The sequence below is a fragment of the Gracilinanus agilis genome, chromosome X, assembly GCF_016433145.1.
Source record: "Gracilinanus agilis isolate LMUSP501 chromosome X, AgileGrace, whole genome shotgun sequence".
Lineage (NCBI taxonomy): Eukaryota > Metazoa > Chordata > Mammalia > Didelphimorphia > Didelphidae > Gracilinanus > Gracilinanus agilis.
The window spans coordinates 22,477,504-22,497,285 of record NC_058136.1 but is presented as its reverse complement, the minus strand read 5'-3'; the positions used below and the strand labels follow the sequence as shown (position 1 = coordinate 22,497,285).

At 40.8% G+C, this 19,782-nt stretch overlaps 1 protein-coding gene across 1 annotated transcript in view; it reads left to right on the top strand.

Annotated features, from left to right (window-relative positions):
- Positions 1-19,782, top strand: part of ATP11C (ATPase phospholipid transporting 11C) — a 136,971-nt gene that overhangs the window by 31,258 nt on the left and 85,931 nt on the right. Inside the window, exons 4-8 of the mRNA XM_044682702.1 lie at positions 731-811; positions 4,702-4,809; positions 12,086-12,214; positions 16,094-16,197; positions 19,316-19,366. Coding sequence (XP_044538637.1) covers positions 731-811; positions 4,702-4,809; positions 12,086-12,214; positions 16,094-16,197; positions 19,316-19,366 — 473 coding nt within the window. The remainder of the gene's footprint in view (positions 1-730; positions 812-4,701; positions 4,810-12,085; positions 12,215-16,093; positions 16,198-19,315; positions 19,367-19,782) is intronic.

Genomic DNA, 19,782 nt, shown 5'->3' with positions numbered 1-19,782 from the left:
GGTTCCAACTAGTTAAGGTTTTGCCATCTCCAAGTGACCTCCCAAGCATGACTAATCTTCAAGAGGCTGGGGAGCAAGACTCATTATCCTTGCAGCCAGTGGCACAGCTCACTATCTTGTCCACAGCCTCCTGATATATGAGGGCAGCTCACTGTAATCATAAGGCAGAGGGCTCATTGACTGTACTCGGCTCAGGATTGCTAGTGGGCTGCTCAATTTGGTTCTGTTATAACTAATGGGTTTGGTTTTAATAAAAATCGGTCTCTGCTCTGGTCCCCGAAAGCTAACTGGGGGAGCTATGTGGTTCTTACTGGAGCAGAAGCTGTGGTGGCTGCTTATAAAAGTGAGGACCATAGGATCATAGCTTCAGAGTGAGAAGGGATTTTAGAAGCCATTAGTCTCCCCTCATTTTATAGATGTGGAAACTGAGGCCTAGTGAGGGTAAGTAGTATGTGTTATTCCTCAATTAGCATGTGAAATCCTTTAGGCTAGGGCTTGGGGTTTTGCCTTTCTGTCCCTAGCACTTAACACAGAGCCTAGCACATAGTGGATGCTTCCTAAATGTTTGTTGACTGACTTTAATTGACCTACCTGAGATCATGGGAATAGTCGCAAAGTCAGAATTCAAACCTTGGACTCATGACTCTCCATTGAGGGCTCATCTTATTTTATTATGCTTTGTTCTCTTTAATTTTTTGTTATTATTTATTGCATTTCTCTCTGTTCTTAGGTCACGGTAGATACACCAACCAGCCCAATCACCAGTGGACTCCCGCTTTTCTTCGTGATAACTGTCACTGCCATAAAACAGGTAACAAACACTTCTTCATATGAATAACTTGTTGCACCTCTCTTGTGCCTCCTCAGAATTTCTCTGCGGGAGAGGGTGGGGTCACCTGTTTGGGGTTTGCCTTGTACTTCAGCTTATGTATAGCTGACTTGGCTCCAAATCCTAGCCCAGATTATCGCAGCTTTATGAGCTGAATGTATACCCACTGATCTGAGTTCTCTGCTCTTCTCTTGTGGTTTCCAGTGTAGCTTTATTGAATATTGAACCAAAGCTCCAGAATGAACTGCAATGGGGAGTACATTATCTTCCATCTCATTCCAGGTTTCCTTTAATTTTTTTTATCTGAACCTGTGATTGCTTCAGTGTGGAGAACTTCCAGTGTGAAAGCTGCCTTCACTGATGCAGTTTGAATGACCACCATGGCACTCCATCTGTAAACTTAGAGCATTAGAGAAGTTGAGGCTTTTTTCAGGATCATATGCATAGGACATAGCAGATTTGGAACTGGAACTTGGGTCTTTTTTGTTGTTCATTCATTTCAGTCATGTCTGACTCTTCATGGCTACATTTGAGTTTTCTTGGCAAAGTTACTAGAGGGGTTTGTCATTTCCTTCTCCAGATCATTTTACAGGTTAGGAAACTGAGGCAAATAGGTAAAGTGACTTACTCAGGGTTACACAGCCAGTAAGGGTCTGAGACTGGATTTGAACTCAGGAAGATGACTCCAGGCCCAGCACTCTATCCACTGTGACACCTAGCTACCCTGACCTTAGGTCCTATCTCCAAACCTTAGGCCCTGTTTCCCCAACCTCATCCTGCCTCCTTATTCCCAAAGAAGAAAGTATTCAATTATATTCCCTCCTGTCATCTTTAGTCATGAATGAGGCAGGGGATTGAATGGGTATGGGTCCTTCTGGAGTGTTGGTAGGCCTAGAAAGGCACATAATGAATAGTATCCTGAACTTGGGAGACAGGAGCGGCTTGGGTTCAAATCCTACCTCAGACACTTGTAGCCATGTGATCCTGCACAAGTCACTTCTCACCATCAAATTTCCTCATCTGTAAAGTGGGGTAATAATGTCAGTAGTACTTGTTTAGAGAAGAGCTGTGTTATAGCAGAACCAAAGGCTGGCCTAGGAATCTCAAAGGTTTTAATTGAAGTCTTGCCTTAGGTATATAGTGATTGTGTGACCCTGGGAAAGTCTCTAATCTCTTGATATCTCAGGCAGCTCTCCAGGATTTCAAATTATCATTGACATACCTCATCTGCATTGGTGGTAGGTAGGCATTTCTACACTGGCACGCAATGTGGAAATTAAACGGATGAAATCACAGATTTGGATAAAAACCAAAAACATTTTTTTAAAAACCATTCGCTTCCAGGGCTGTTTTGAAAAATTGGTGTCATAATGTCTGTCCAGCATATCACCAACCTGTATAGAAATCAGTGATTACTCAAAATATTCCATGAGATTTGCTATGGCCCTAGTGTGTAGGCATCCCTCCCAATGATCCAGATTGCCATCAGTCCATGGTTGCTTATCCTGAACGACTCCCATCTGTGTCCTGCCTGGAGTTTTCCCTGGGGTCCAGCCGCTGTCAGCTATTATTTGTATTCTTCATATCCTTCATCGAGGGCTTGCTACGGACTGTGGTGATGATATCTGGCCTTCAAGTACTCCTGTTGCTGGGCCGGCGGGGTGGGAGCGGGGGTAAGCTTTGCTGCCTCCGGGAATGACTTTTGCAAACTGAATGTAGACTGTGGGGGATTGGAAGAGCGAGTGGACTTGAAATCCTTCAAATATACCTTGACAGTTCCTGGTACTTGGCTTATTAAAAAATATATGTTTCGACAATGATTTATTGAGACACTTAAAAAAGGGACCCAAAGAAACCTGCTATTCTGGGCTCTGTTGAGTAGCAGAGGGCAACACGGTTTCCTTTCTTTTCTCTTGGGATTGTTTGTCCTCTTGCCCATCAGGAATGGCAAGAATATTTTGTGAAGTTCTCAGCTGCTAAATAAAGACCTTGAGAATGGTCCCCCACCCACACTTCTGACCTCCTCCCCACCCTCCTGGAGCTGGAAAGATTATTTTCTTAAACATCACACAATTGCTACTTCCAGGAATAGCCTTGTGTAGTGTTCAAAAGCCATTCCTGATTCATCTTCTCTCAATTAACATTCGTCCCCTTGTCACTTTGTGGACATCTCTGCCCATGGAAAGACCCTCTGGAGCCATCATCTGGAATTGCCAAAAAGAAGAGGAAGAGATTAAATATAGCCCACAGGAAAGGAAAAAGGGGTGGGGAGGGAGAGAGAGGGATGACTTAGAAAATTTTCTTTTTAATAAGTTTTATTGGATACCTTTAAAAAATCATTCATTTCGAGATCTATTCTTTATCCCCAACTCCCCTTGCCCTCCTCACTCCTCATTTATAATTAAGAAAAGCAATTAAGAAATGAAATGAAAAACAAAAAAAACCCCAACCAATGGAGTATAACCATGTATGTAACATGCTGCCCTAATAGTCTCCTGCCTTTCTGTCCAAAGCACAGAGGCATTTGTCATTATCTGGTCTCCTGGACTAGGGCGGGTATCTCAGATTCACAGAGTTCACCTTCCTCAGGCCATTTTTCAAGTAACTCTCTTTGAAAGGGAGCAGAGATAGTTGCAGAGGGAAAGCCAGGAAGAGAGGGAAGCCAGTAGCTCCAGATAGCAAGTACACCTGTGAACCCTCTTCTTCCTTCAGTCAATCTCAGATAAAAGACAAAAAGCAAAATTAAGCACTTTCCTGGTTACTCTTTGTTGGCAAAAATGAATGAAGGCAGTTAACTTAACCTGAGTCTCAGTTTCCTTATCTGTAAAGTGAGAGATTGAACTATAGATGGTTACTGAGGCATCTTCTAACTATAGCTCTAAAATCCTATGGCTGGAAAGGAAAAATAAATCTGAGATTTCTTTCAGCTCAAAATCTGTGGTCTTAGATCATAGAATCTGGCCTTCAGGTCAAAAAGGGCCTCAAACACATTGAAACCCAAGCCTGTTCCATTAAAAGGACAACAAGGCTTGGATTATCGGGGACTGGACCTGACTCCCATTTTGCCATTGATTAGCCGTGGGGATTCTAAGCACATCAGGTTATTTTTCCTTCTCCTTGCTCACTTTCCCCATCTCTAAAATGGGGATTTTGCATTTGTGTTACAAGTGGCACTAAATGATTATTAGTAGTGTTTCTAAAGCGTTTTGTTAGCATAAGTTAATAGGTCAGTGTTTTATGATTTCAGCTTCTGGTTTAAGAACTCATGCCACCAATTGAGGTTGCCCCTCCCCTTTAATTTAGCAGATAACTCAAAGGGTTACTAGAAGCTTCCAGTGTTCAAGTCCCTTACCCATGATCCCATAGATAATTAATATCATAAGTGGGTTTCGAACTTAGGTCTTCCTGGCTCCAAGCCTGGTCCTTTCTCTACTGTGCCATGCTATACACGTGTTCCTTTGTGTTTCACGTTTTTCATTTCACATTTTTCCCTCTCCATATACACAGTTTCATCAATCAGGCTGGCATAGTCACTTGTCATTTTTGATAGCTACATCACATTCTTCTGCACGTTTCACTTAGATGCCTGGGTTTCCAATGCGTTTCCACTTATCTTGGTAATACAGACCATTTAAAAACAATTAAGCCATTTCCACCAGGGCCAACCGGACTGTCTGTCTGCTTTGTGTTATCTAGTGTCTTGGATCTTGGGACTGTTCCTGGGTGACAGGATTCCCTGGGAGGGTGATGCCTAAAGTGTGACCAGAGAACTTGATGATTCATTTTTCAAGGGGCTGCTTGAATTTGCTATCTATGCTTCATTCTCTGAGACTGATTGGGGAGTTGGTTTATTTATTTATTTTTGCATCCAGGGATATGAAGACTGGCTTAGACACCGAGCTGACAAAGAAGTAAATGAAAGCATTGTCTATGTTATTGAAAAGGGAAGACGAATTAAGAAAGAGAGTGAAGCCATCGAGGTAACTTTTACATTCAAATTCATCAATTTCCTTATTTTTAAAAATTTAACAATGCCTTTAAAAAGCATATGCAAATGACAGTCATTTCCAGATATACTCTGCTCTTCCCCCAGCCCTTCACCCCAGTCCAGTGATCCTTCCCTTTACTGCTCCACACTGTTATTGCCTCTGACAGGGAATGCTGAGATCCATACCTGGAGTCTCCAACAAAAGGAGCCATTTATTCCACTCATCTCTGCAGCTGAGCTTGGCCACCGTAATTACAGAGCAATGATTTTTTTTGAGATGAATATATTTGTATGCCATGCAGGCTTAAACCTCAAATGCTAATAGAAATCACTTCCCTTTTCCCCACCGATCATGAGAGGGAGGAATCTTAACAGAAAGAGAAAGAGCTAGGTACAAGTAGCAGTGTTGGTAAATATTTAACAACCAGCTCTAATTTACTTTTAAGTTTAATTTACATTCTTAACATTTTCTCTGCTGTTTTCTTAAATGTAGACCATCAACGAAACAGTAAATTAGGCCTTGAATTTGTAGCATTTGCTGGTTTCTGAGGGGTAAATACTCAAGGTGAAAATTTAATCAGCAGCTATCATGAACCTGTTTGAGCTGGCTCCAGCACAACCTTGGGTACAAATATCATTTAGGGCAGGTTTGGGAATACTTAGCAAAGTGCTAAGATGAACTACAACTCATGAGAGATTGCTTCCCTGTTTGTTCCCAATTCCTATGATCTATGTATGAGGCCTCCAGTATTTATGGAATAGCTTCTAGTGGACCCTTGAAAGAAACCAAAAGACCAAGGAGATACAGAGAACCACAGGAAGAAGAGTTATTTGAGAATAGTGATTTGACCCTCTTTAAAACATTAAGGGGGGAGGGCAGCTGGGTAGCTCAGTGGATTGAGAGCCAGGACTAGAGACGGGAGGTCTTAGGTTCAAGTCTGGCCTCAGACACTTCCTAGCTGTGTGACCCTGGGCAAGTCACTTGACCCCCATTGCCTAGCCCTTACCATTCTTCTGTCTTGGAGCCAATACACAGTATTGACTCCAAGATGGACGATGAGGGTTTAAAAAAACCTTTAAGGGTCAGGTAGGTAGCTAAGTGAATAGAGAGCCAGGCCTGGAGATGGGAGGTCCTGAGTTCAAGTTTGGTCTCAGACACTGCCTAGCTGTATGACCGTGGGCGAGTCACTTTACCCCCCAATTTCCTAGCCCTTACTACTCTTTTGCCTTGGAACCAATACTTATTATCAATACAAATACAGAAGGTAAGAGTTTAAAGAATTTTTTATTAACCCTCTTTTTAAGCCATTACTGACATATTCCAGAGAATTCCCTCACCCTGGACAATAAAATCCTTTTCAGGTAACAAAGAAATATGTACCTCTTGTGCTTGGAAAGAAAGAAATTTCTACATTGCCTGTGTAGGTCAATGTACTGATAAGGGCTTTCCTGTTTTTACATTATTGTGGTTCCCATCCAAATTGTTTTCCTGCTTCTGCCTATCTCACTTTGCATAAGGTCATTATGCATGAGGTCATCAGATTTTTCATTTTCAGAGTCTGATTTATCTCTCTTCCTCCTTTCCCCCCTTCCCCTACCCTTCCTTTCCAAGTTAGACCTGATATCTCTCCCTGGCATTGGCAGAGGGCCTGGATTCAAATACTACTTCTGGATTTTACTTTTTTCGGTGACTTTGGTTAGATTACTTGACCTCCCTTGGCCTCAGTTTCCCCATATGCAAAATGAGGGGGTTGGACTAGGTGACCTTTAAGGTCTCTTCCAGCCCTAGAACCCTGATCCTGTGTGTGACCTTGGGTAAGTCATTTCAATTCCCTGGGTCTCATTTTCTTCCTCTGTAAGATGAGCAGGTTGCACTACTTGGTCTCGAAGGTCCCTTCTGGGGCCAGATCTAGGATCCTCTGGTCCCCAAAGGCAAAGTCAGCAACGACTACAGATTGGCAACTTTGGCTAGGTCCTTCTGCATCTTCCCCACCTCCCTCTTCCTCATCTGCTATTCTGTCAGCCCTCACACTCCACCTTAGGCTGAGATCCCATGATCTCATCACATCTGGAAAGAGCCCTTGCTTCATATCTGCCCCTTCTTTCCCTATTCCCCATTCTGACTCAGTCTGACCACTGAGGCTGATCTCAGTTACATATTGGATCAAAGCCATGGGCTTGAAGGTGAGAACAAATTTGAACTCTCACAGGGAGAGTAGCTGCTTCTTCAGAGACAGACTTGGCAAAAGAGCCCCTTGGAAATTCTCTTATCCAGAGGTTCTCAGAGTATAGAGTCTGGGACCAATATGGAAATAGGTTTTGCATGACCATACATGTATAACCCAGATTTAATTACTTACCACGTCGGGGAGGGAAGGAAGAGAGGGAGATTATTTGGATCTTAACAATTTTTGGAAAATATATCGTTGAAAATTGTCACTACATGTAAGTGGGAAAAGAAAATATTCTTTTAAAAGTGTAATCTGGGAGCCCCTCTCAGATGGTCTGTGAAGTCAAAACTTTAGTAAATATAACTAGCTAGAACATGGAAAAAAATCTCTTTGGGGGTCCTCAGATCACAGAAGTTGAGAACTACTACTCTAACTGTAATTCTTTCATTTTATAGACAGGAATAGGGGCAGCTAGGTGGCACAGGGGAGGGTCCACCAGACCTGGAGTCAGGAAGACTTATTTTCTTGAGTTCAAATCTGCCCTCATATACTTAATGCGTGACCCTGGGCAAGTCACTTTACCCTATTTCCTTAGTTTCTTCATCTATAAAATGAGTTAGAGAAGGGAATGGCAAAATCATTCCAATATCTTTACCAAGAAAACCCCAAAAGGGGTTACAAGGAGTCGGACATGCCAGAGATGACAGAACAACAACATAGATAGGAATCCTGAGGCCTTAATCACATGCTCATACTGTCCTACATTTTCATCTTGAAGGTTAGAGTTATTTAATAAAGTTATTTAGTAAAACAATATAAATAAATAAGTTAAAGTTATTTAATAAAGGCCATAAAATGACATGGCAGAACCAGAACTAGAACCAAGGTCTCCTGCCTCCAAGCTCATTGGCCTGTTCTGCCAGTCAGTTGAACATGGCGGGGGGGGGAGATGTTTTTGAGCAGAGGACAGCATACCTCTGACTTCACATGATCTCTCCTGCTCCCAGTAACTAGGCCTGACTTGATTGTCCATGGAGTCAAGATTTGCATATAGCTCCACCCTTAACGAACCCCTTCTTCCCCTTTGCAGGTAGAAGGCACACTGAGTCTTCATGCAAACCAAATCCTCACTGGGTGAGAGAAGGCAGTTGGACACAGTGCCTGTTCAAAAATGAGAATGATAGGAAATGTTGGTATATCAGTAGTGTGCTAGCTACAGGAATTAGGCCCTTGGCAGACAGGCCATCAATCAGTGGGATTTCCTGGACATCTTATGTGTGAGGCTTGGGAGATGGGGCAAACAGAGGCCTAGGAATGGGAGAGGACTAGACATGAATGAGGGGTCAAAGAGTAGCCAGTTGGGTTACAAAATAGAATGTGCTTAGACTAGGAGTTTTCAGCCTTTCTGGTGTCCTGGACACCTTGGGAAATTGGCTGAAACCTATGGACCTCTAGACTCAGTATCATGTGCTTAAAAATTATCAAATGAAATATATAGTGTTACAAAGAAAAACAACTATATTGGGATGAAGTTCTCAAAATATTAAAAAAAAACCATAACTGATAAATTCATATGCGTGAGGGCAGGAACCCTTGGATTAGGGAATCCATAGGTTCCAGGATGGTTCCTTCATTGCCTGATTGCTTCCCACTGAATTTTTAGCTCTCTTTATTTGTTCCTATTCAATTTAGCCAACCTTGATTAAGAGTTTCCTCCATGATAGATAGACCCAGTAGCAGGTGCTAGAGAGATGAAGATTAGAAGGAAATGACAGGCTCTGTCCTCAAAGAACTTACATTCTTTTGGGAGAGCCAACGTGTTTGTAGATTGGAAATATACAATATCATTTGTGATGGAAGAGGATTCTCACACCTAGGGGCAATTAGGGAAGGCTTCCTAGAGGACATGGCCCATGAGCTGAGGCTTAAAGGAAGCCAGGGATGCTAAGAGGAGAAGTGAGGAGGATGAAGGTGGAGGGAAGAGTCACTGTCTTCTAGCAGCCTACATATTGATGATTCTGTAAGTAAATATCATTCCCTTTGTCACTGTATCAAAAGATGTATTGAAAGGTATTTTTATGTTTCTCTTTGAAATCTAGCTAGAGTAGGAATAATTTAAACTGTGCTTTAAATAATCGAAATATTTTAAAAATCTGACGAATTTAACAACAGTACTTAAGATGCATAATACATTGCAAGTTTGGCAGTCAAGTCATTCTAGGTTCTTTGAATGCTTTTCTTTCTTTTTAAAAAATAATATTTTATTTTTTCCTCAAGTACATGAAAAAAACAATTATTTTTAACCTTCATTTTTTACTCACATTTGAGACAAATTCTCTCCCTCCCTCCCTCCTTTCTTCTCTTCCCCCCTCCCTGAGATGGCAGATCACTTTGGTGTCTTTGAGTGCTTTTCCACAGAAAGTTTGTGGTAGGTTCTGTCCTCTTTAAAGCACCTTCCCTTTGTTTTAGGAACTTGCATGCTCCTAGAGGAAGGAATTATTTGTCATTTTTAAAAATACATATTTTTCCCCCAAAGAAAAATGAAACACAACATTCTTGATCATTTTCAGCAGTTGGAGCCTATTCTTCCATTTCTACCCCTCCACACCCCAGTGCAAAACATATCTATGCATTGGCCTCAGTATACATGCCTTGGTACCACTCCTCTGAGAAAAGAGGAGCACACTTCACTGTCAGTCCTCTGTAGTTAAGAGAATGAATTGATTCTTAGGGTACTCAATGACTGTTTGGTGAGTGGTCCATTGGTGAAATTATTTTACATTAATGTATGATCTTGGAGTTAATAGAGAGCATGTAAATGGAGTGTAGGTTCCTTTTAGTAGTGGATTGTTTTTGTTTTTTCCTTGTATTCCCAAGATCTTGCAAAGGTACTTGCACACAGTAGGTGCTTAGTAAATGCACACTGAATCCAATAGAATTGAACATGAATTCTTCTCATTAGGCAGTAAAGAAAGAGGCAGTCCAGAATAATTATAATACTTCAGTCAATGTGTCCTTTCTGATTTGTCACATAGAACTTTCTTTTTTTTAATTTTTTTATTGATTAAGAAAATTTTTCCATGGTTACATGATTCATGTTCTTTCCCTCCCCTCTTTCCACCTCCCCCCCCCCCATAGCTGACACGCAATTCCACTGGGTTTTATATGTGCCATTGATCAAGACCTATTTCCATATTATTGATATTTGCACTAGGGTGATTGTTTAGTCTACATCCCCAATCATATCCCCATCAACCCATATGATCAAGCAGTTGTTTTTCTTCTGTGTTTCTGCTTCCACAGTTCTTTCTGTGGATGTTGATAGCATTCTTTCTCATGGGTCCCTCAGAAATGTCTTGGATCATTTCATTGCTGCTAGTCTGTCACTGTGTATATGGTTCTCCTGGTTCTGCTCCTTTCACTCTGCATCAATTCCTGGAAGTCGTTCCAGTTCACATGGAATTCCTCCAGTTCATTATTCCTTTTAGCACAAAAGTATTCCATCACTAGCATATACCACAATTTGTTTAGCCATTCTCCAATAAAAGGGCATCCCCTCCTTTTCCCATTTTTTTGCCACCACAAAGAGCGCTGCTATAAATATTTTTGTACAGGTCTTTTTCCTTATGATCTCTTTGGGGTATAAATCCAGCAGTGGTATGGCTGGATCAAAGGGTAGGCAGTCTTTTAAAGCCCTTTGGGCATAGTTCCAAATTACCATCCAAAATGGTTGGATCAATTCACAACTCCACAAGCAATGCATTAATGTCCCTATTTTGCCACATCCCCTCCAACATTTATTACTTTCCTTTGCTGTCATGTTAGCCAATTTACTAGGTGTGAGGTGGTACCTCAGAGTTGTTTTGATTTGCATTTCTCTAATTATAAGAGATTTAGAACACTTTTTCATGTGCTTGTTGATAGTTTTAATTTTTATATCTGAGAACAGCCTATTCATGTCCCTTGCCCATTTATCAATTGGGGAATGGCTTGATTCTTTTTATACAATTGATTTAGTTCCTTATAAATTTGAGAAATTAGACCTTTGTTAGAAGTTTTTGTTATAAAGATTTTTTTCCCAATTTGTTGCTTCCCTTCTAATTTTGGTTGCATTGGATTTGTTTGTACAAAACCTTTTTAATTTAATGTAATCAAATTTATTTATTTTACATTTTGTAATTTTTTCTAACTCTTGCTTGGTCTTGAAATCTTTCCTTTTCTACAGATCTGACAGGTATACTATTCTATGTTCACCTAATTTACTTATAGTTTCCTTCTTTATATTCAAGCCATTCATCCATTCTCAGTTTTTCTTGGTGTAGAGCAGTGATTCCCAAAGTGGGCACCACCACCCCCTGGTGGGTACTGCAGCCATCCAGGGAAGCAGTGATGGCCACAGGTGCATTCATCTTTCCTATTAATTGCTATTAAATTTTAAAAAAAGTTAATTTCCAGGGGGCTAAGTAATATTTTTTCTGGAAAGGGGGCGATAGGCCAAAAAAGTTTGGGAACCACTGGTGTAGAGTGTGAGATGTTGATCTAAACCTAATGTCTCCAATACTGTTTTCCGATTTTCCCAGCAGTTTTTGTCAAATAGTGGATTTTTGTCTCCAAAACGGGGATCTTTGGTTTTATCATACACTGTCTTGCGGAGGTCATTTACCCCAAGTATATTCCACTGATCATCCCTTCCACACTGAACTTTCTATGAACACAATTATGAATAAAGGCATTTGGATATATCTGGAAGATATCATTGTCAATCATGACAGAGAAGAAATGAGAAACATAATCCCCCAAGTAACTGATGGAGGGCTGAGGTCAACCTGGATAATCTGTGAGTCTCTTAAAGTGCCAGAGAATCTTCCTTCTGTCCTTGTAACCTTCAGGCAGAACTCTTGTCACTCACCCAATACAATTTCACCACCTTACCAGGGTGCAGGGTTTGAAAGGAGTCACTTAGCTCCAAAAGGGAGGTGTTTAGGTCTAATCTACTGTGCACATGGAGTTCTTACTTGCTCTGGTGGGAATTTCCCCTAGAAAATAACTGAATGCTTTGAAAGGGTCTGAACTTCTTTTTCATTCTTTCCCTTCCAGGTTGGCGATATTGTTGAGGTGCAAGCAGATGAAACGTTTCCTTGTGATCTTATTCTCCTGTCATCAAGCAATGAGGATGGGACCTGCTATGTTACCACAGCTAGTCTTGATGGGGAATCCAATTGCAAGGTAATGTAGCACAAGAACCAGGATTTTTCACTTTCAACTCAGAGTAATTAATCATTCAGAAGAAATTTGTATTTTTCTTTTCTCTTGGTATGTCTCATTAGAAAGCAGTGTTGGTGCAGTTATTCTTAGAGGTTTATTTACCCTCAGTTTCATTTGCACAGGTTCCTAAGGGTGCTCAGTTTGGATAGTGGGAGTGAAATTCCAAAAGGCAAAAGCAAAACACTCTTTGCTGTCACATAAATTCCTTTCTACTGGGAGGGATACCCCATGGTCTTAGATAAATAAAGCAGGAGTGGGCAGTGACATCTGTGAGGGGGTAGAATTAGGGAAGGTTTCCCAGAGGATCATGGATTTACAGCTGGAAGGGAGGATAGAAGTTGAGACCAACTTCTTCATTTTACACTTAAAGAAACTGAGGCACAGATTATATAAGTTACTTGCTATAGGACATAACTAGTAAGTGTCTGAGGTTGCATAAGAACCTGACTGTTCTTGATTCCAAGTATAGTGCCCTATTTACCATTCTACAGCCAGGTGGCACCTGAGGTGAATCTTGAAGGATAAGAAGAGTTTGAAAGGTAGGGATAAGGAAGGAGTGAATCACAGGTGTAGAGGATGGCCTGGGGGGAACTTAGGAAGTGGGGCAATGAAATGTCAAATTCAGTGTAGAAGGCCTCAAAAGGTAGACTAAATTTTTTTTAATTTAATTCTATAGGTAGTAGAAAGCTATCAACCCTTTTTAGCAAGATCATGATCTAGTTAGACCTTAAAACTCAGAATAATGATTTTGGCAACTCTTTGGAGGCTCAGTTGCAGAGGAGAGAGATTGGAGGCAAGGAGACCCATTAAGAGATTACTACATTAGTCCAAGTGAGGGAATGATGAGGGCAAACTAGCTAGTGATGTTTGAGTGGAGAGAAGCGAGTGAATAAGACAGGTGTAGTAGGCATTTAGAGAATGTTCTTGGATTGGATTAGATTGTCCTATACTTGGCAACTGACTGACTCCAGATGGGTAAGACAGATTACAAATCCCCCCCAAATGGGGAGGAGACTGGTTAAAGAAATGAAGATACAAAAACAACTCTATAGAACAAACAGAACCAAAATGTTCATACCTCATTATATTTATTAGTGACTATTGATCTAGTGCAGTGATTCCCAAAGTGGGCGCTACTGCCCCCTGGTGGGTGCTGCAGCAATCCAGGGAGCGGTGATGACCACAGGTGCATTTATCTTTCCTATTCATTGCTATTAAAATGAAAAAAAAATTAATTTCCAGGGGGCTAAGTAATATTTTTTCTGGAAAGGGGGTGGTAGGCCAAAAAAGTTTGGGAACCACTGCTCTAGTGGGTGAAAACTTGATAATGAGCATATTCCAAGGCAGAAAAGACACAATTTCATGGAGCTTAGCTTTTTGGTTTCTATCTGGTTCTGACACTGAACCTTTTACAAGTGAGGAATACTCTTTTGAAAGAATGGCTTCTTTCCCAGGGTGCAAGTGATATGATTTGAAGGGATTTGATCATCTCTTCCAGTCCCTTAGGGCACAATTTCATAAATTATTGCTGGGAAGAATTATGAACTTGTGGAAATACATTTACTTAAGCCAGTGAATAATGTACTCACCTGGTTGGCTCTAGCAGTGTCAACTCCAGCCTGCCTCTGCCAGCTCTACATGATGTAATAGCCCTCCAAAGCCATGGGGAAGAGGGGAATTCTTATGTATTGAGCCTTTGGGGAAGGAAAAGAAGACATATCCTCTGGCCTCTAGCCTCTGGCCTCTGGCCTCTGGCCCGAGTGATGTTACCAAGCCCTGGAGACTGGGGGCTGGCAGCTTAGCTGTCAGTTGTTAAACTTGCAGATTTAGTTCAATTCAGTAAGCCTTCCTTAGTGTGGCAGGTGAAAGATGAAATGACTGAAGAAACAAAGGTTTGAACTTCCAAGTATTTTGATTTATTAAGCAATGCATGCCAATTAGCTAACAAGTAGGGACCAGGCTCCTTCCTTAGCTTTGGCACTGGATCCTGAATATAGGGGGAGACAGCCTTTTAAACATTAAAAACAATTAATCAAACAAGCCAATTGATTAAAAGGAAATAGTACAATGTTAGGTGATCTCATTTCTAATTGGAGGAAAGATTGGAGACTTTGCAAGTTGAGAGAGAGAAAGAATGAACAGGCACAGTTCCCTGAAATTAGAAAAAGAGGTGTCCCACTCCCCTCCAAGTATCTATGTACAATCAGAAGAACCTGGAAACCATGACCAATTGATCTGTATGGGGCCGGTTTTTCTGAAAAGACATATAGGTTGCTTGAGATGTATAATTGTGAGAAAACTCCTTGCATCTGTCTTTAGGTCTGACCAAGTTTCTGGTCAGCATAACATAGGCCCTTAGTTAAGGGTCTCAAAAGTCGAGGGAGAGTGGTCTAGCTTCCCAGTCATGCAGAGCTGGGTTCAAACAATGTAGCAAGGTTTTCTCCTAATTCCCACAACTGAATGAAGTTTTCTCACTAAATGGACTAGACTCATAATTGAATAGAAAGTGAGCTAGCTCCAGAATTGAGTCACAAGATAGTTAGTGTGGATCACTCAATTGCCACAATAAATCATTCACAGTCCTAATCTCCTCATTTCCCTCCTTATATACCTACTGTGTGCCAAGACCTCATTCTATCTTTAAAGAGAATGACATTTAATAGTATTCAGTATCATAGGATGAGAGCTATGGAGCTAGAAGGAAATTCAGAGGCCATCTAATCCAACCGCTTCATTTTACTGATATAGAAACTGAGGTCTAAAGAAAGCAAGTGATCTAATCAAGGTCATGGGGATCATAGGATCATAGATTTGGTGATAGATGGGACCTCTAATTTGCCCAAGGTCGTACATTAATAGGAAGAAATGGGTACAAATGTTCGCAGATGAAAGGTCCTTTTACTTTCTCTTGATTAAAAAATGGACAGAGCTGAGCTTGGATCCTGAAATTATTTTCGAATCTCTTTGTTGGGAATAAAACCTTTTAAATGACTTTTCTCTGAAGCAGCTAAAAGGAATGGGTGGCGGGGTGGGCTTCAATTTCTGGAGCTCTGCAGCTAAGTATGACTCAGATGTTTCCTTAATATCCCACTTAGAAAATGACACCAGCCTTCCTCTAGGATGAGCCTTTTGTATTTGCATTAGGCGTTGGTTGGGGGTGCTGGGGTGGTGGCTTTATAAGATGTTTCATCTGGTGCTGTACCTTCCATGTGAAATTAATCAAGTCTATAATATATAGCAAGAGAAGGGTCCAAAGGCCTGAATAAAAGTAGGCACATAATCCCTCTCACCTCAATCTCAAATGTAGTCATTTGGAAGCCTCTTAGAATTCATTAATAAAGCTATTTGGGTAATGGCACTACTAATGCTGGTTCTTGCTCCTGGCAGAATTGGAACGTTTTCAGCACTGAGAGGCGGCTGCTTCATTTGCGCATATTGAGCCAAGTCAGTCCACTGTGGCGAGGGCAATAATAGGACTCAGATCCATGAATAGGATAAAAATATAAATACATTGATTTTTTCCATGGGCTTCTCACTTAATTACATGCATGCTACAAACTGAAATTTCCCAGCAGTAGGTCATGAGAATGGCTTCCAGTTCTTCGGTATCATTAAAATCCCAAAGCAGCAGGGGGAGCATCTAATTACCTCTGATACATTTTAAGAATAATATCGTACAACTTATTTGTGGGTATTGTGCATCAATATTTGTAGGCTTCTGCCAAAATGGCTCACTGAGCCATACTGTGTTCCTAGAATCCCGTGGGTAGATGTTTACAAAAAGACTCACTTTTTTCTTTCTCTTTTCTTTTTTGGGTTTTCACTTCTGCTTTCGCCCAGACGCAATATTCTGTCCGTGATACCAGTTCACTTAACACAGTTCATTCCTACGGTAAAATCTCTGCCACCATTGAGTGTGAACAGCCTCAACCTGACCTATACAAGTAAGGAGTCCCAGGTTTCCTTTACTACTCTCTATGGTCTGGTTTCCTTTCATGCAAATGTTACATAGAAATGCAAAGCCTTCTGCCAGCCCTCTTGTCTTTGTGTTTGTAGGAGCTGTTCTTTTCCCTTGGCAGCAAAATGATCCAAGGATCAGCTTTGCTCAATGTGGGCCTGGCAAAACTCATCATGGTCCTGGGAAACTTGTTTAAGATTGTTCTTTATTTTTAAATCTACTAACATGACTCTCTATTAGACATTCATCTCATAAATGTAAGACTTATTCCAAAAGGCAGGATCTTAGGATTCAAGAATTTTAGTTTTGGAAGGGATCTTAGGAGTTAGGCACCCCTCCTCTCCTCACTCAACCCCTCCCTCTGGCCTTCTTTCTATCCAGGACAGAGATTCTCTCTCCCACTTCTCTTTATTTTTTTAAACCCTTTCCTTCCATCTTATAATCAATACTGTGTTTTGGTTCCAAGGAAGAAGAGCAGTAAGGGCTAGGGCATTAAATGACTTAGGCAATGGGTATTAAATGACTTGCCCAGGATCGCACAGCTAGGAAATGCCCGAGGTCAGATTTGAACCCAGGACCTCCTATCTCTAGGCCTGACTTTCAATCCACTGAGCCACCTAGCTGCCCCACTCACATTCTCTTGAAAATAATTTTTTTCAGAATTTTCTTGGAGCTATATAGCTCGGGGAATATATCTTTTCACCCACTTTGATACTTAGAATGTTTTCTTCCCAGGTAGTTGGTATTTTTCCTAATCTCCATTATTGCTTAAATATCATTCCCAATGGTTCAATTACCATAAGATCGTGTGATAATAGATTTAAAGCTAGAAGGAATCTTAGAAGTCATTGAGTTCAACCTCTTTATTTTACACATGAGGAAACTGAGGCCTAAAGAGGTTAAGTGTCATATGACCTAGGGTCATATGGCTAGTGTGTTACTGAGGCAAGACTTGAACCTAAGTCTTCCTGTTTCCAAGTCAGGAGTCCTTTATCCACTACAACATGTTGCTTCACATGTGGAAATTCTTTGAACATCTTGGGATAAAACTTATGTGGAGGGGGCAGCTGGGTAGCTCAGTGGATTGAGAGTCAGGCCTAGAGACGGGAGGTCCTAGGTTCAAATCCTGCCTCAGACACTTCCCAGCTGTGTGACCCTGGGCAAGTCACTTGACCCCCATTGCCCACCCTTACCACTCTTCCACCTAGGAGCCAATACTTTTAAAAAAAACTTATGTGGGTTAGGAGATGGGAAGTCATTTCAAGCAGTGTTATCAAACAGAAACAGAATTCTATAGGCTATTGATTTAGAAAATCACAAATTAGCATTATCCATATTGTATTGTATTTTTGTTTATTTTGTTAAATATTTCCTAATCACATTTTAAATTTGATGGAGAGTTTTATAGGGATGGGTTTGACACCTGATTTAAAGCACCTAGATGCTTTCTTCTCTATCGTGAGGTTCATTTCTCTTAACAATGTTTGCTCTTGTTGTTGGGTTATTTTAGTTATGTTTGAATCTTTGTGACCACATTTGCTGTTTATCTTGGCAATGATACTAGAGTGGTTTTACCATTTCCTTCTCCAGCTCATTTTACAGATGAGGAAACTGAGGCAAACAGGGTTAAATGACTTGCCTAGGGTAACAATTGGAAGTGTTTAATGCCACATTTGAACTGAGGAACATGAGTCTTCTTGACTTAAGGCCAGATGCTCTATCCACTTTGCCACTTGGCTGCCCCATGTTTCTCTGCCCTTTCCTATTAAATATTTCCCTTGACAATAAATATGTAAGTAATCTTAAGTGAATATTTCTGCTTACTCATTGCTGTCTGCCAACACTACACAATCTATAAGCAATGAGGCTATTTCCTTCCTTTTTTAAAAGTCTACTTCATAGTCTTTTAACATTTTTCTTTAGTTTCAACTAATTCCCATTGATGTTCTTGGCCTTCCTTTAACCTTTTGTATTTGTCCTTACTTATGGGCCCTTGCCTCTATCTTTTGTACACATTCAGTAAAAAAAAGTAAGGTTACTCAAGAGCTGCTTATGTGGTCACAATACATTCTCCTTAGAAGTCTCCCTGTTTCTCCTCATTGGCATCATCTACAATTATTTTGTTAAACTTTAGTTTTTGAGGTCTCCCATCCCTCTTGGAATTTCCAATTCTCTCTATACATACTGCTAATAACCTTCCATCAATCTTCCATGGACAATCCACCCAACATAATGGAGAAGAGTTTCCTCTAATCCAGGTGTCCCATTCTTTCCTCTGAACCAGATTAAAATATAATTAGATAATATTTAACAATAAAAATCCTGTAGAATATAGGTAATGTTGATATATATATTTAAAAACCCTTACTTTCTGCCTTGGAATCGATACTAGGTATTAGTTCCAAGGCAAGAAGAGCAGTAAGGACTAGGCAAGTGCCTGGGGTCATATTTGAACCTCCTGTCTCTAGGCCTGGCTCTCTATCTACTGAGCCACCTAACTGCTCCACTGATGATATGGTTTTCTAAGTCAATTAGAAACCTGGAGGGATCCTTATGTATAATTTCACATTCCCCATTTCTATTTCTGTTTGATACCACTGCCCTAAGCCTTGTAACATTTCATGGACACCATCACCAATATTGGTACCTATTTTCTGGTTCTCCTTACATTATAAATGGCAGTTGCTTGTTCCCTCTTGCCACCATCTTGCAGTGGTCAGAAATATGGTGGAAAATTCTCCACAGAAAGAGCAATGTCTTTGTCTTTCTACTCCTTTTGGCCCTATCAGGTCCCAAGCTCCTGACCCTGGGTGACCTGGAGGAGTCCACTTCCTCTTCTGTGTCTCAATTTTCCCATTTGTACTTTGATGGAGTTGGACTAGTTTCATGGTCCCTGAGGTCTTTCCAGCTCTGATGTTCTTGAATAATTCATAATAGTTTTCCAAATCACTAGAAAGGATACTCAGAGCATGTTCTACGCTATGCAATAGGCATTCTACTTTATTCTGAAAGCCTGTATAGGTCCATTTTTTTCACATTGTCTGATTCATGCTGATGCTGGAGGTGTTCATTTTCAGTTTCATTCTTTTATTTTCTTTTTCCAGGTTTATTGGAAGGATCAATATCTATCGAAAAAATGTAGATCCTGTTGTCAGGTTAGTTCCTCTACCATTCGGTTTTTCCTTCTTAATGTTACGATTTGCATCTTATGTAAATATCTTCTAATACTTTTCCTTTGGGAAAGAGATGCCAGAGTGACTAGAATCAGATTGCCTGGCCTCCCAGTGTGCTATGATGTACTTGTGGTGGTGGTGGTGAGTTGTCCTTCTAGGATGCATTGTTGTTGTTTATTAATGGGATTTGGGAAATATAGGTGGAAGGTGTGGTCCAGGGGAGGCAATGGATGGACTGGAAAATTGTGGGAAAATAACCTGCGTTTTAGGTGAAGTGAAAAGATTGTGACAATTACCTTGGTAATTAAGGTCTTTGGAACTCACATACAATTTTAAAGGGGGAGGTGGTATGGCCCAGTGCCAAGAGGGAGCCACATATGCCTAGTTTCAAGTTTTCC